The sequence below is a fragment of the Mastigoproctus giganteus genome, chromosome 8, assembly GCF_048544385.1.
Source record: "Mastigoproctus giganteus isolate SK-2022 chromosome 8, ASM4854438v1, whole genome shotgun sequence".
Taxonomy (NCBI): domain Eukaryota; kingdom Metazoa; phylum Arthropoda; class Arachnida; order Uropygi; family Thelyphonidae; genus Mastigoproctus; species Mastigoproctus giganteus.
The window spans coordinates 228725675-228743229 of NC_143582.1; the positions used below are offsets into that span (position 1 = coordinate 228725675).

General features: G+C 33.8%; 1 protein-coding gene across 3 annotated transcripts in view; it reads left to right on the forward strand.

Moving 5' to 3' along the window:
• lic (dual specificity mitogen-activated protein kinase kinase lic) overlaps positions 1-17555 on the forward strand; it is a 120275-nt gene that overhangs the window by 57637 nt on the left and 45083 nt on the right. For all 3 annotated transcript variants that reach the window (XM_090380540.1, XM_090380539.1, XM_090380541.1), the window contains exons 5-6: positions 1075-1194; positions 16137-16253. In XM_090380540.1, the coding sequence (XP_090236666.1) occupies positions 1075-1194; positions 16137-16253 (237 nt within the window). The remainder of the gene's footprint in view (positions 1-1074; positions 1195-16136; positions 16254-17555) is intronic.

A 17555-nucleotide genomic window follows, 5' to 3' on the forward strand; every position in this document is an offset into this window, starting at 1 on the left:
TATGCAAAAAAGCAAGCTTATACAGCATAAGCCAAAAAAAAAAAACCCTTCCCATTTCATCCATCCAGTCACTCCAAATGTTTGTCTAGTTTAGCCTTAAATTTACTTAAGCTATCAACTTTCACAACAACAGATGGAAGTCTGTTCCAGCAATCAACTAAGGCAGTGGCCTGGTCACACCTTGAGTACTGCATACAGGACTGGAGACCTCATTTCAGGAAGGATGTAGAGCTGCTAGAAAAGACAGAGGAAGACAAAGAACTTGTTGAAGAAAACAAATGGTCCTGTTACCAAGAAATGCCTCAGTTATGCAAATTGCAGTGTCTGGAGACTAGGCACCTGCAAGGTGATCTGATTGAGGTGGCTTTGAATGGTTTGACTTCTATGGCTTTGAATGGTTTGACCAAGCATCAGTGCATTTTTTCAAATTCAAAGTCATCAATTCAAATCCAAGTAAGACAGTTGCAGAATAGATGTGCGGAAATTTGCCTTTAGGGTCCAGCAGTCAGCCAGCGGGTGGTTGACTGCTGGAACAAACTTTACCTGTCATTGTTGAAATTGGAAGCTTAGATAAATTAAAGAAATGGGTAGTGGCTTTTTTTTTTTTTTTTTTTTTTTTTATGGATGATGCTATATAAGCTTGCTTCCTTGCATCACGTGCAACTACTAATGCTAACTTATGATGAATATTTATTCGTGGTTTTTTTTTTTTTTTTTCTCCCCTAAATTGTGCAACATTCCTCTTTGTATATCCTCTGCTGTTCATCATAGTTGGAATCTTGTCATTCCTGTGTTAAAATGTCTACACAGAAGAAATTATTTTGTTCAAATATATTAGGAAATATTATTAAGAATTAATAACAGACATTATTAGGAAAGTGCATAAGTTGTCCAGGCTACTAAACATAGAGCTTTGAGCAAAATAAAGTGTAAAAAAAATAGTGTAAACTGATCCAAACAGGTATTCTTTCCATATAAACTTTCTGAAAAAATTTTTATATAAAAAAAGAGCTTAATTTTGTAATTGTCATCTGTGGTTCGTTTTGAATTAGTTTTATTATATCTCTATTGTAGAGAATTACTGCAACTGTGAATAGTGAAGAGCAGAAAAGACTTCTAATGGATTTGGATATATCTATGCGCAGTGGTGATTGCAAATATACCGTGCAGTTTTATGGTGCTCTGTTTCGAGAGGTTAGCTAAGCTGTTTTTAAGTTTGAAATGTAATCTCAGTATAAGTGAATAGTGTGAAGTATTAGCATGTTTCTTATTATAATTTTTTTTCACATTGTTTTATAAATGGTAATGACATACCTTTCTGTTCTGATTTGGGCTTTGCTGACTCTTTGCATGTATTATACTGTAAATTTATTATTTTTATTTACTTAAAAGTGGGGTACTTTTTTGCTGTTACTTTTAATTGCATCAAAGATTTATGATATCAATCATATGGGAGAATTTGACTGCAGCTGGATGCAATTATTTTCAGCTGAAGTTAAGCTACTGAAATTTTAACACTTTATCATTTATTTGTGTTCTAAATTTTATATCATCATATAGTTTTTATTGAGTTGATTATGCAGTTTGATTTATTTTTTTAAATCAGGTAAGGATTTCAGAAATTGCACTATCTATAAATAGCTATTTATAGCAATAATTTAGAATGTCACAGGTTAGTATTTCTTGGTGCAGTTATAAATGATATTTTCAATTGAATACTCTAAATAATATTTCAGCTGTTCTATAGATTGCACATATTTCAGTTTTTTAGTAGCAAGTAATAATCACCATTCTATATAAAAAAAGTGTTGTACCAAATATATGGGCATTAGAGTGTAACATATTTAATATTTTTGATTTCTAATTTATAAATAGTTATAATTTATAAATTTAGTTATAATTATTGTCAGGATCTGCCAAGAATACTATGACTCAGGATGGCAAGATTCTGACAGCCATGGTGTTGTTTGCAGTACCAATTGTGTCATGTATTTGAAACTCTCTCTCTAGAAGGTCACAATAGTGCCACAGATGATTTCTTTGTATCTCCTAAGTTTGCAGGAAAAGCAAGAAAACTTAGCGTAAAGTCAGCATTTTGTTAGACTAGAGTGACCCTCTGAGAAAAGTTTGTGTCCTGAAGTGAATTCAGTTGACTCATCGGGCACTTAGGAATTCCAACTTAATGATGGAGCTGTAATCTAGTTAACACGATTCTCAGAGAAACAAGGAATATATTGTATAATAAGAATAAGGAATAGAACTTAACAGTGAGGTTTGTCTATAAGATGTTAAGATTAACAAAATATTATAATCAGAGCTGCAAACCGAATCAAACCGCGAACTGCACCCATTTTTCTGAACCGTGAACCGAATCAACATTTTTTGGAAAAGTGGTTCAGTTTTTGGTTCAAACATTGCCTATGGGTCAACGAAAATTTGGAAACTTTTTATGGGAAATCCAGTGAGTAGGAAACACACTCCTTCCTCTTTCTTTTTCCATTGTTCATGGCTAGGCTTCTAGAATGGTTACTAAGAAGACGTGAAAAGTCCTGCATTGGATTAGTAGCCCATCTCAGGGGTAGGGAAAGTTTTTTTTTTTTTTTTTTTTTTTTTTTTTGCTTTGACGAAGAAACGAGTCGCGGGGGGGGGGACCCTGTGGGCCACAGGGTCCCTGCTGAGCTTTTCTTAGCGCAGTATAACCGTAGTCATTTTTGCACCAGTAAAATCAATCAATCAACCCTGCTGAGCTATTTGAATAGAAGCTCTGTAGTGGGGTGCATGGGAAGGGATGCTCTCGATGGAGCAGAACACCGATCAAATTAGTTATAAGGAAGTGAAAGGGCGTAGTACTGAAAATCACTCAGTGTTTTTCTTTGAAAAGATTAGCATGTTTAGTTTCTGAGGTTTTGTTTTGAGAGTTCATCATTCCTGTTTTTGCTCTGGCATAGTGCACTTCGACTGTGATATTAGGTTACACATGGACATCTTGGAGGAAGGATTCCCAAAAGAAGCGTTTTCCGTAAGTATATGTGTATTATTTTATTGTAACCTTTACTTATTAATTAAATTATAACTCCTGGAAATTCTCATTTGTATCGGATGAATTTTTATTTTATTTCGGATATTTTGAATCGTAATGATGAGAAACTTATATGCTGGATTACAGAGAATCTTCAGTACATCTAAGCATGCTTAATATTAATATAGTTCTAATAACTATATGCATAAATGGAAAACTTCTCTGCGGTATTTTTATTCATTATTATTTTTAATATTTTATTTTTTTTAATGGTGCCTCCGTAGCCAGGCGGGCAGGAGCAGCAGTGCATAGCACATGCTTCCTGATTAGACTGGGGTTCAACCAAGTGACCACCACATATCCCCAGCCCAGATAAAGGGTGAGGGTTGGCATCAGGAAGGGCATCCAACTGTAAAAATTTCATGCCAAAACAGTAAAAACGCTGACCTCATATATATAATGGGAAAAGGGCAAGGACAAAAAAAAATATATATTTTTTATTAAATATTAAATTTTTTCTCATATTCACAATATGAGATATAATTAAAACAATGCAGATTTTAACTATATTTTTAGAATTTCCTGCATACTGATATGCTGCTTTTTGCACAAACTTGTGCATTGTCAAATTCCTTTGCAGCCTGAGGTTTAAACCCTAAAAGTGCTTCAGTCTAATTCACTTTATACATCATCAGGCATCTCTCATATTATGGAGTTATACTTCATAGCTGTTTTGTCATCATTGCATCACCAGGGTACCTACCCACTGAAGGAGGGCCAAATAGCCATGAAACGGTCACCAGGGGAGCTTGATGCTGCCCGGAGGTTCCAAGAATAGGTAACAACAGTCTTCTCTACTGGGGAAGTGTTGCCTATTCAAGGAGAGGTTTTTTTAAGTGGTGTGAGTTGAAGGGGTTGCTGTCCCTTTCATTATTTTACACCGTTTCTTTTCCTCTTCCACTCCTATTAACTTTCCCTGTAATTTTTTACTTTTCTAAGTGTAATAAGGACAAGTTTTCTAAGTCTAATAAGGAGCTGCTGGAACGAGTACAGAGAAGAGCAACAAGATTAGTGAATGGAACAAAGGGGTGCTCTTACGAAGAAAGGCTTAAGTTTTGCGAATTACAGTGTCTGGAGACTAGGCACCAGCGAGGAGATCTGATAGAGGTGTACAAAGCCTTGAATGGTTTGAGCATGCTCAATGCTTTTGGGATTCTTGCTCAGAATAATCACCTGAGAGGGCATAAGTTCAAATTGAGGAAAGACAGATGTAGGATAGATGTGTGGAAATTTGCCTTTAGCCAGCGGGTGGTTGGTAGGTGGAACAGACTTCCATCCCTTGTCATGGAAGTTGATAGCCTAAATAAGTTTAAGGCTCAGCTGGACAGGTATTTCAAACGAACAGAGGGGTGAAGTGGAAGTGGTTATTTTTTATTTATTTTTTTTTACTTTATTTTTTTTTGGCTGATGCTGCATAAGCTTGCTTTCTTGCATCAAATGCCTCTACTAATGCTAATGCTAAGTGGATAGTAGAGTTATTATCCCATGCATATACAAACAAGCCTTGAAACTGTGCTGTCTGGGTGGTAGTGGTGCCCACTCTAAAACTAAGAGTGGGCACCACCCTGAGAATAAGTAACAGTAGTCTTCTCGACTAGCATTGCTTATTCAAAGTAGTGCAATATCATGGCAACTCATCGTGAAAGTATTCACAATATGAGATATAACTAAAATGATGCCATCTTTAGCTTTTTTTAGAATTGCTGCATACTAATATTGTGCATTTGCACAAATTTGTGCGTTATTCAATGTTTTTTAAATTGATATTAGATTTTTTTTATTTATTATTATTCAATTTTTAGTTTTAGAGAAAAATAGGTGTGAAGGAATCTATATATTTATCACTTTTTTGTGGCAGATAAGCTCAGAAAAGATCAGTAATGTAGACCCGCTGCTAATCAAAGATTATACATTCTTATTTACTGTTAAGTGCTGCATAATATTTAAGAAATGATGGATATTCTAAATAATTTAATGATAATGTTTTTGTTCATTTTATGTACATACTTTGATAGTTTTTGATTGGAACATTTGGCATACTCACCTTTATTGAGTTGTTACAACAACTTGTTAGCATATGTCTCGTAAATATTATTTTTGTAATAGTTTAAAAATAAATATTTATTTCTGTTTTTCCCTTCCTCAGATAACAACGAATGGCAAAAGAAAAGGGCATCCTGTCCATGCAAAATTTCATTATAATAGTGACACGCAGAGTAAATGTACTGTTTGTAAAATGGACTTGAAGGGAAAACATTCAGAAAACTTACTGAGACATTTAAAAAGAAAGCATGTCACCAATTATGAGGATGTTTTAAAAAAGAAAGCAAAAATAGTCTCCACAGCTACCTACTATTACGAAATTTGTTACGTCTAGTGTTAGAAAAACTGTATCGGTTGAAATATCTGCAGAAATAATTAAAGATGCATGTGTGGAATTAGTGACTGTAAATGGTAGACCATTTTCCCTGCTTGAAGACTCTGTATTCCAAAAATTACTGGATCCATTTGTTATGGGACCTGGTAGTACTCTTCAGATAAATCGTCAAAATATTCAAGGTGAGATAAGCAGACGAGTTAATCATTCATATGAAGAACTTGCAGCTGTTTTGAAGGGCAGATTAATTTCTTTGAAAATAGATACTGCAACTCGATTTGAGAGGTCAGTTTTGGGAATAAATGTATAATTTTTTGATTGTGACAAGATTGTTCTAAAAACACATGCAATTCGAGAATTGAATGATCAGGCTATGAGCAGTAATTTATGCAAAATAGTTTCAAGTGTCTTGAAAGAATTTGAAATTAAATTAGAACAAGTGTATCCTTTAACAATGAATAACAGGAGCTAATATGATAAGGTCTTTAAAATTACTCAGAAACAATCGGGAAAACTATATGGAAGATACTGATACTGAAGATAACGAAGAATCTGAGACTATAGGCTCTAGTGATACAAATGTATGTAAAGAAAATTTCCATGAGCTACATGTTCAGGGTATTATGGTATCTGTTCGTTGTGCTGCACATTCTCTGCAGTTGGCTGTTAAAGATGTTCTGAAACGTGAATTTAAACTTCTCTTGGCTAAAGCACAAGCAGTGGTGAAAAAGCTGCAAACTCCTTCTATTAAAAGAAAAGTGAAGGAAACCAATACTAGACTGCAAAACCAGATGGAATTCCACTGTTAATATGTTACAACATCTTGCGGAGCTAAAATAATTTTGCATTGATTTATCTGTGTCCATAAAGGAATTGCATTTGTCAGCCAGTGTGTGGCAAAAGATTGAAATATTATAGAGTTTTTGGAACCTGTTAGGGTAGCATGTGAAGTGCTGCAGTCGGAGCACCTCATGATGACTGATATTTACTACACATGGATGAAATGTAAAATGGAAGTTAGAAAAATTGAAAATGAATTGTCATCTTTTTTTGGTAACCTCTCTCTCACACTATGAGAAGTAAATTTGATGGAAAGCAAGACTTTTTATAGCTTGTGTGTATCTGGACCCCAGGTACCAAATATTACTAGATAATATCCAAAAACAAAAAGCTAAGCAATATTTATGATAGCTTGTACCAGCGGCAGTCTACATAAAAAAAAAAAAATCCTGAAACGAAAAGTTCAGATGAAATTGCACATATTACTGTAACAGGTGAAACCATGGATGACATTGAAAAGCTGTTATTTGAAAAAAATGAAAAAGAGACAGACAGTGGAAACAAAGAAATTCGACTTAATGGCTCATCTGAACAATTTTGACGATATTGAAAGGGTACTAACAAAAACAAGCATCTTAGGATATTGGAAAGCAAAGGAGTTTAGTCACCCATCAGCTAGCCAAAGTAATCTTTGCAGTTCCTGCCACACAAGCAAGTGTAGAAAGATGCTTTTCGACATTAAAGATCATTTTGACTGATAAAAGGAGTTGTTTAGGCTCAAGGTTAATGGAGGACATTTTATTTTAAAAATTAAATAATTAATTTCAAATTACCTATGTAATCTGTGTTGTTAAGATTTCAATGTCAATTTTCAAAGTAAAATTATTTTGATACATTAATTCCTTATGTCCATTATCTGTAACTAATAATATTTCGCTTGTAATTCATGTTTGTTTCTTCTGTTCTTAAAATTTTATTGTGATTATTTTCTGTGATTTTTAAAATTTTTTTTTTTATATTATCCGAAAATAACTGCCTTACTTAGTATTATTAAATTATATTAAAAATTTTATTTGAATAATTATTTTCTTTCCAAATTAAACATTCTCTTGTATATGTTTATGAGTACTGAATACGAGAAGAGATTAATATTCAGAGTTAATGTTTAGGTAATTTCTGCTCCTTTTTCAATCAGATTTAAAATGATTAACATGCGATTTTATTACTTGTCAAATATATTATTAATATAATTTACTTTTATTTAAAATAAGATTTTATAGTAATATTTTATTATAATGTGATATTATTACTATCATTAATGAATTAAGAAACTATATGAATTATTTTAGACAATATACTTGACTGAACCGAACAAAACCACTGGTCAAAATCGCCTTTTGAACTAGACTCGAACCGAACCACTTGAGAAATTTTTGAACCGAACTGGTCCAAAATTTCGGTGGTTTGTAGCTCTGATTATAATTTTATGATATCACTAATTTTAATACCTGGTATATTATTGTGATGTAATCACAATAATATCATTCAGTAATATCGATATTTCTGTGAAAACTTTTGTATAAACAAAAGGTATTGATAGATGGGTAGACAGCATGTGTGTGGGAGGCGCACTCTCTCTCTCTCTCTCTCTCTCTCTCTCTCTCTCTCTCTCTCTCTCTCTCTGTCATGTTTTATGGTACTATAGTTGTAATTTATTATCAAGGGTTATCAACTTTGAGAAGTTAACAGCGAAAATAATGATAATAGGTGATAGTTAACAGAGGTACTAATAAGATTTAAATAAAATTAACTACTTGTAACAGCCTACGTAAATGTTATGAGATTGCAAATTTTTGAACAAAGGAAAATATATGAATTATATTTAATATATTTCTCTCAGTAATGCCACTGGTGTTTTGTATGCATGTGCACACTAGTGCAGCCTGCAAGCTGCTGAGAACAATGTGTGGCCCAGGAGCACTTCTCTATCCCTTTTAAAACAGCCTGGAATGCTTCACCAGTGTCATTGAGAAAAAGAGGGTCTTGCTGAAACTTAGGTTTACTTGTAGAATATAATGTTATTTACACAGTTCTCTGCAATCTGCTTGTTTTTCTCCTCCTTCCCCAGAAAATTTCAGAATTTCAAAAATTTAACTTCCAACTCAAGTTAATTTTTTGCCTTTTTATATCATTGGGTGTGTTACTTGACTTTCTCCCAAATGTGACCTCTCTGCACTTAGCTGTAATTTTAAATTACACTGCTGTTACTGCTTTTGTGTATACAGTCAGTTCTGCTATAACACAGTATGTGTTCCTAAAAATCTCCGCATTATGCTATTTCGCTCATCAAAAACAACAGGACTTTTGGGTAAAATATGGATGAGGCAGAGCACTCAAAAAAATAGGGTCTTGATGAAACTTAGGTTTGCTTGTAGAATAAAATGTTATTTATACAGTTCTTTGCAATCTGCTTGTTTTTGTCCTCCTTCCCAGAAAATTTCTGAAGTTAATTTTTTGAACTTTTGACATTTTTTGGGGGGTTGGATTTTTAAATTATTTACTGTTAAGTGCTGCATAATATTCATAACTGGGAACTGAAAATTGATCATTAATTTTTTGGCTTATTACATCATTGGATTATGAGATTATTGGGTGTTTTACTTGACTTTCTCCCAAATGTGACCTCTCTGCACTTAGCTGTAATTTTAAATTACACTGCTGTTACTGCTTTTGTGTATACAGTCACTTCTGCTATAACGCGGTGCATGTGTTCATATAAATCTCCACATGGTATTTTGCACGTTAAAATCAGCAGGACTTATGGGAAAATAGGAATGGGGTAGAGCACTCAAAAAAAAAATTTCAGTCTGGTAAGTAAAACAGTAAAAAAAAGTTAGAAACCCAATAATATTGCTAACACAGGTTTAAGCATCTTAAATTTCTAATAAATAAATAAATATTACAGTAAATATAGCACTTTACCTTGACAAGATATGAAGTTTGATTGATATTTCTGTTCACTGAAATTTTCTTCCTTTTTTTTGGATTGTAAAATTTAAAACAGTAAAAAAGATAGCACGCACAAAAGAGAAGATTCTGAAAATTTCTTTATGCTTTTTATATGATTGAAGAGGAAGGGGAAACACATCTCACCATTACGTAAAAACCCACAGAATTCCAGCTATCAGTATTATTGCAAATGCAATAAGCTCAAGTTTGCTACCTGTTTATAATTAGACTGTGCTAACAGAAAAGCCCAATAAACTGGGAACTGCAAATTGTTTTTATTGTTTTATAGTAGTGACCTCCATAAATATGCTCCTCTGCTCATGCTATCCCGCCTCACGAAATTTCTGTTAGAACAGAAAATCTTGTGAAAACAGCTAATGATAAGTTTGATAACTGTGTCTCCGACCAATACAATTACAGTAAATGGGAAATATAGCTCTCACACATTTGACCGCAGCGTTTGATATTTTTTTGAGGGAGAGAGACTTATTGCGCCACCTTCAAATGTGACAGTTACATGATTGGATCATGTTGCAATGCCCCTTCATGGCCAAAAGGCCAGGGGTTAACACTTATAGAGATGATAAGCAGATATATTACAGAAATAAATAAATTGCCAATTAAGTGATATAGGACATAAAACAAATTAAATGAAATAACATCGACATAAGACATTAATAAGACGATGCGAAGACTTCCATAATGGCATTAGGTTACATGAAAATATTAAGGTGACATAAAAATTACATTAAATAATTACTGGTGTAACGTAACATTTAGATTAAATTAACAAAATTACACTTAAGTCCCGATTTTTGTCTTCGCAGCTCGTGGGAGAGAACAGCATGAACAGAGGCAGTTGATGCACATACCATTGGCTCCTTTCCCAGTATGTTCAGTAATTAATCGGAGCATTAAAGTGGCGAGTGCAGGGCATGTTGGCTTGGATGCGATGAAGAGAAGGCTTTTCATTTTGCAGACTGCCGGACAGTGGTTGACTATTCCTTACTGGAGGGAACCTGGGGTGAATTTGCATGTCACTAGATTGCTTCAAGAACACCCTCTGTCTATGCTGAGCGATTGGAGGGCATGAGATGTGTGGGATCCAGAATTGTCTTCGTATAGTGTTGGTTAACGGCAACCTTCTCTAAGTTGGCATCGATGCCCTGGATTCTTCCGAGCATCTGGTAGGGTAGGAAGCGATCTGATAAGTGGAGGTGTGAGTGAAGAGGGCAAATTGTTGGAGTGGCTTGGAGCTAGGCAGGTGGAATCCTCCAGCCACAGAGATCCCAGAATGAAGATGTGATGAGACCGGTCAGCATCTTTATTGTGATTGACAGTCTCCTTTGTTCAATGAGAGAGGGCAGCATGGGAACTCCCAGGGCCATTTCAGTCGTATGGGCTTTGTATATGATGGAGTATATGATGGTCCTAACATATTTTGTTGTGGTAACCTTGTCTGAGACGTAATGAAGTGCTTCTTCGCTCTCTGTTTCAGGTGCGCTGCTCACCTGATGAGTTTTTCGATGTGATGGTTAAATGTCAGCTTTGTGTCAACCCCCCCCCCCCAAATCTAAATGACATGAAACAGTAAGTATGAATACTGCATTAATCTTTGGTGAGATGGTTGTCTATTTCTTCAAGGAGTAGAGCATGCACTGAGACTTTTGCTGGGTTTATATTAAGGCCAAATTGTTTGAGGTAGCCTACTAGTGTGAGGATCACACTGTTAATTTCCTCTGTGATCATATTGGAGTCTGCATTTGTTTGGATGGTGGTCAGTAGTTTAAATTGTCAGCATAAGAAAATATATCTGGTCTCTGGATTATAAAAGGGGAGATAATGGCAGTAAAGAGAAGGCTGGAGAGGCTTGAATTGTAAACTTGTATGTATTGCTGCACAGGTTGCAATGTTCAGCTTGGTGCTGGATTTTACGTTCATCTGGTGTTACTCGCAGACAAAATCACACGAGCCAATGCGGAAATCGCGTTATAGTCGCATCGTTCCGTAATATATCAATGGTGTTGGAGCAAATGCGCATTATAGTTGAACTGACTGTACTTTTTTTTTTTTTTTTTTAATTATTAAGATTTCTGTTATTAAATCTTGTTTAAATATTGTTGTTTTCAGCGGGAAAGATTTATAATCTTTTTAGTTTACTTTATCCTTCCTATTTACTTGAAATGCTTCAGTCATTGTTTGATTGGTGTTAACTTCTGTAATGCTGATAAGGTACTGTTGATGAGTAATTTTAGTTTTGCTGAGAATTCGACTTTTGATGTTGATTATAATATTCAGAAGTTAGCCATTTTCGACAGCTCAGTTGGATGGAATTTATTTTAATTGCCTTATTTGTTATGCTGAAATAATTTTTAATTCTGATAATTATCTTTTATTTATTTATTTATTTTTTTTTTTTTTGTTTAGATATTTTCATTTACTTCAGTTAATTTCTCATTTTACACCAATGGTGTTAATAAAGCATGTTTTTTAATCTCTCTAGTAATCATGCTGATAAATTCATTAAATTGGAGTTTAGGTGTGTTACTGTTTGAGCTTTTTCCATGGCCATTGTTTTCTACTCTCTCTCTCTCTCTCTCTCTGTGACATTTTGACTGCATTGCCAGCCCTTGTTTACTTAGTTATCTACTTCCAAATTTTGCAATTTCTCTTTATCAAAGACTGAATTGCATGCTAATCTGACTGCACTAATTAAATCAAAGCATTTATTTCATCTTCAAAACAAGTATCCTTCTACCGATGTGCTGCCATTTTGAGTAACTCATCAGTCTTTTCAGTCAATGAAGAATCAGTCTTTTTTAGCATGCATCAAATATTTTAATACTTTATTTCAATGTTCTTTCTTTCCCATAATTTTAGATTACATAAATAAAAATTTACCTCTTTATTTGATGCTTGCTATTTTTTTGCAATTATCTTTTAATCATTGTTCTTTCTAATTTAGCCTTTAATGCCTTATAATTCAATTTATCATTTAGGTTTTTTGCATTCTTTCCCTGTCATTTACCTCTAACACTTCCCTTTCTTTCTATCCTTTCTCTATTAGTTTTGGCATCTTGTGCTTTTTGCACTTCCATTTGTCAGCCTTTTCTCTTGCCTAATTATTATTATTATTATTTATTTATTTATTTTTTTGTTTTTTTTAGGAGCATTGGCAACTAAGGCCATATTCCTTCGGGGATATGCGGTGGTCATTCCATGACCTTTCCACATCCTCCATATTTGGTGGGCATGGGTTTGAACCCCCGGTCTAATCAAGAAGCGTGTGCTACGCACTGCTGCTCCTGCCCACCTGGCTATATAATTAGGTGCCCCTAATTATTATAACTTTGCTTTTATACATATACAGTAAACCCCCGCTATTTGCGGTATCTGTTTTCGCGTATTCGCAGTCGCTGATTTAATATAAAATGAAACCTGAAAAAATGTGAATTTTAAAGCTCCGTGAACATTTTACGCCATAAAAAAAAAACATGGGTGTGGCTAAAATTATCTTTCCGGTCAAAACAGTGCTCAGTGGGTGGGGGGAGAGGGGTGACAAAATCGTGAGCGTGGATGTTTCTTGCTAATCCTTGTTCAGTATGTGTTATGCGCTTGTCATGGAAGGTTTCGTCGTTTGCTTTTAATTTATATGCTTATAAATTGAATAAATTTATAAATTGATATGCTTAGAAAAGTGATAAATCTACCGTTTTGCAGTGTAAAACAGACTTTTTCGAATGTGTTAACGGAAGAAAGTGACTTAGTATTAGTATTAGTATTAGTAACGGCCGCATGGTGCAAGAAAGCCTATGGCTTATGCTGCACCAGCCAAAAAAAAATTAAAAAAAAAAATATAAATCCGAACAAAACAATGATAAAAACAAAAAAATAAAAATAAATAACTAAATAATAATAATTAATAAAATAAAAAATAAATAAAAAAGAAATTAAACCTATCATCCTATGTGCTTCCCTTACCCGAAAGTACTATCCAGATGACCTTTGAATTTCCCCAGACTTTACTGTGGACAGGTTCTTTCTAACCCGTACAAAAATATGGCTACCAATAACAAGGGAAATGTGAAAATAATAAAGAAGGTGATGACATTAGCGAATAAAATTGAGTTATTAGACAAAATTTCTAATGGTGAAAGTGTCTCCTCAGTGGCAAAACATTATAAAATCAAGGAGTCAACGGTACGATCAATCAAAAAATCGGAAGAAAAAATCTGCCGTAATGTCCGTGAAAACATGCTAATTGCTTCAAAAATTTGCTCTGTAACTCGTGATGTTAAATTATAAAAAAATGGAAAAATCTTTAAATCTGTGGATAGAAGACCGAACTCAAAATAAAATTCCGTTAAGTTCACTCATCATTCATGAAAAGGCAAAACTCCTTTATCAACACTTTAGCGAAACTGGTGATAGCACTGGCGGGATAAGTTTTTTAGCTAGCAAAGGCGCTGGTTTGAAAGATTTGTTTGAAATTTCTAATAAATATTACATTTAATATTAAATTGTTTCTTATTTTCATTTCGATGTCATATGCTTGCATTTCACTATGTACTGTCTATGTACATAGTCATATTATGAAGGTACATATAATACGTACATAGACAAAATTTTAGACTAGTTTTTCTTATATATTTCATACTTTGGAACGGAACCCCTTTATTACTATGGGAGCCATAATTCAGTGTTCGCGTTTTCGGTGTTCGCGGCATTTCTCAGGAACATAACCCCCGCAAATAAGCGGGGGTTTACTGTATATGTATTACTCCAGGAGCTCACATCTGGTGAGTATGGGCTTGGCAAACCCATGGTCCTGAGCTGGATATCATCATTCTTCTCTTTCTTAATGAGTCCTTTCTACTTCTCTATCTCTCAGGGTAATTTGGGAATTTTTTTTTTTTTTTGGCTGGTGCAGCATAAGCCTCAGGCTTCCTAGCACCATATGGCTAATAATAATATGTATATACACTGTGTATTTTGTTAAATACAGTGGATTCCGGTTATTTGGGCCACCGGTTAATTGGGGCAAATCTTAAAAAAACAGAAACCAATCGAGAAAATAGCCAAGGTTTACTTCGCTTAATCGGGGCAGGAGACCGCAGCGCTGGAGATTACCTTATGATTGTCTCCGACGGTACTACGTGGTTCGGTCGAAATTCTGGAGGTCACAACCATAAAACAAAAACAATTAGCAGTCACCTGTTTATTGGGCTCTTCTGTTAGTGAAATCTATCATAAACGGACAGTAAACTCGATCTTACTGAATTTGCGATAATACTGACAGCTGGAATTCTGTGGGTTATTATTGTGAAATGTGTTTACACTTCCATGAAATCGTCAATCATATAAAAAAATTAATTTTCAGATCTTCTCTTCATTCCTATTTTTAAAGCTTTGTAACTCGTTACTCAGTTCTCACTTGCGCGTATTGTGTTACTTGCAATTTGTGTGTGCCGTGTTCTTTGTTATTGATTGCTTATCTTTTTACTGTTTTAAATTTTAACTACCACCCACAAATGTCAGTGAACAGAAATGTCAACTAGTTCGTATGTACATATTACAGTACGTATTAATTATTCCGATTATAAAGTAGATTCTTCCGATTTTCATGTATCATTTAATTTTTTAATTGGTAAGGTAATAAAGGGTAAATTTGTGCTTAATATATCTTTGCTTTTATAGCCTATGGATAATATTCCTCCTATTTTTGCTAATTAGAATCACTGTTTAATAGAATTAAAATTCAATTCACAAACGTGATCACAATGACCGGCACTTACTGCACATCGTATAGTGAACGGTACTTTACTATGTTGAGTTCGTCGTAACGTGATTTGATTGTACAGTGAACCAATTGTAAAGGGGGGGGGGCATTTTATTTTTAACTATTTACGTGAAACTTCGGATAATTGGGGCAGCCGCTTAATCGGGCCAAAATGCACTAGTACCGATGTGTTTCAAATAACCGGAATGGACTGTATATGTATTAGTTTATGGGGAAGATTATCTTAAAAGACATACCTCGATAAATCTATGGAGAACACGTGTGTGAAGTATGTTAAATGTACACAAAGGATAACATACAAAATCATTGCTGTGTAACTGCAATTTGAGTGTATTGTAGGTATAAAGCGATAAGGTAAATTTTTGAATACTATCCTTCATGTATGTGTAACATGCTTCACCCATGAGTTCTCCATAGATTTATCTAGGTATGTCTTTTACAATAATTTTCCCCATAAACTAATCCATACATTTAACAAAATGATATGGTACATATATTACATATGGACTGTATATATTGCCACTGCAATATATATACGCTATTCCGTATATTAATGATTATTAACATACTATATACCTCACGTAGTATATACATTGGGGTGATTCCCACAAAATTTACATATACCTCCATATTTGTCGCTTCTACTCATTTTATCTATATTATATACTATTTTAAGTTTTAGCTATCTTCTGCTTTTTCTTTTCTTAGCAATGCTTACAGGTGGTTCAGTCTTTTGCACACCTCACACTATCAAAATCTTTTTTATATATTATGAGTACAGTCCCTTCTAATAACATGCTGAGTCAGCACTCTGTCACATCTATTTCCTATTGCCCTTTTCCTTACTAGTTTTGGCACCTTGTGTTCTTTACAATTCCATCTGTTTGCACTTTATCTCTAGCTTTATTACTGTGTGTGTGTGTGTGTGTGTGTGTGTGTGTGTGTGTGTGTGTGTGTGTGTGTGTGTGTGTGTGTGTGTGTGTGTGTGTGTGTGATTTTTTTGAATATTATGCACTAATTTTTATGCCTCAAAATACAAATATGGTTTAAATATTTTAAGAATTTTTATTATTTATTTTAAATTTTCCCAGGGAGATGTTTGGATATGTATGGAGGTAATGGATACCTCTCTTGATAAGTTCTATCCAAAAGTATATAATGCAGGAAGAACTATTCCTGAAGATATTTTAGGAAAAATTTGCTTTGCCGTAAGTATACTTGGTTTCTTTTTATTTTTTGACAAAATTTTTTTTTTTTTTGTTTGAATTTTCAAATTAAAAAAGTAATAATTTTACGAATTTCAAGTTATCAAAATAATTTTGATAATTTAAAAAATTTTCACGAGAATGAGAAGTTGACAACTGATAAGTTTCTAAACAAATTTGCCCAGGTCTGAGTTTTCAAATTTTTTGACTTTAGCTAGATTGCCAAAATGGGTTCAGAAGTGCATAAACAAATTTGTTAAATGATTCATGCTAGCTATGCATTGAAAATAAATACTTTTATTAAACTGAATTGAAAGTGCTTTTCAGCTAAGTATTTATGCTTATTCAGTTTAATTAACATTTGTTTTCAGTGCAGAGTTAGTATGTATTGTTTAAAAATTCATATCCTGCATTATGATTTATAAAGATCATATAATATTTAATTAAACAAATTTTTTATCTAATAAATTGAATATTGGATAAAGAGAATATTCCTTATTTAGAGCTCAGTAAGCTTAAAATTTTGACCGAATTCTTATGGAGTTAGCATTTATTTCTTTAGCTGAATATTAGTATGATTAAGCCTGAAATCATTTTATAAATGATTATGGATGGATATCCATAAATTATTTATAAAATCATTTATAAAATGGATATCCATTTTATAAATGATTGTCTATTGGGATGGATAAGTGTAACATAAATAAAGGCTGCATCATCTGATTAAATTTGTATAGCTGTCAGTGATAGCCATCTTCTAAGAAATAAATGAAACATTAATCTTATATGAAAAGAGAATGTTAATCCTGAGAATTTCATATACAGTAAATGCCTTCTTAACCAATGCATTGAGGCCCCGGGTGCCAAGCATTATAGTGATCAAGCGATTTTCAGAGTGATTCATAGAGCGTTTACTCAGAGCCACAGTTCTTCTTTAGTTTAAAAAGTTTTTTACATTCTCTTTAATTAATAACTTAGTCTTACGAATTGTAAGCAAGTTTTAAGAAAGGAAATCCACCTTTCTTTTTTTTTTCTCTTTAAACTAACGTATTAACCCTTATACCGCTTGGTCACTCTAGCAGCACTGCTCCTGCCTCCCCGTGGCGGGGCCGGTAACCTGCGAGAAGAAATCCACTCACCCAGGGCTGAAAGGAGCAAAGATGGAAAACAATTCATTTCCACCTTTAGAGCCATCGAGCTCAAGACTAGCAAATGACAATGAAAATGACTATTCTCAACCAAAGAGATTGAAAACAACACCTAAAGAGGAGATACCAGCCTTCCTCATCTTGCACTCTCTATCAG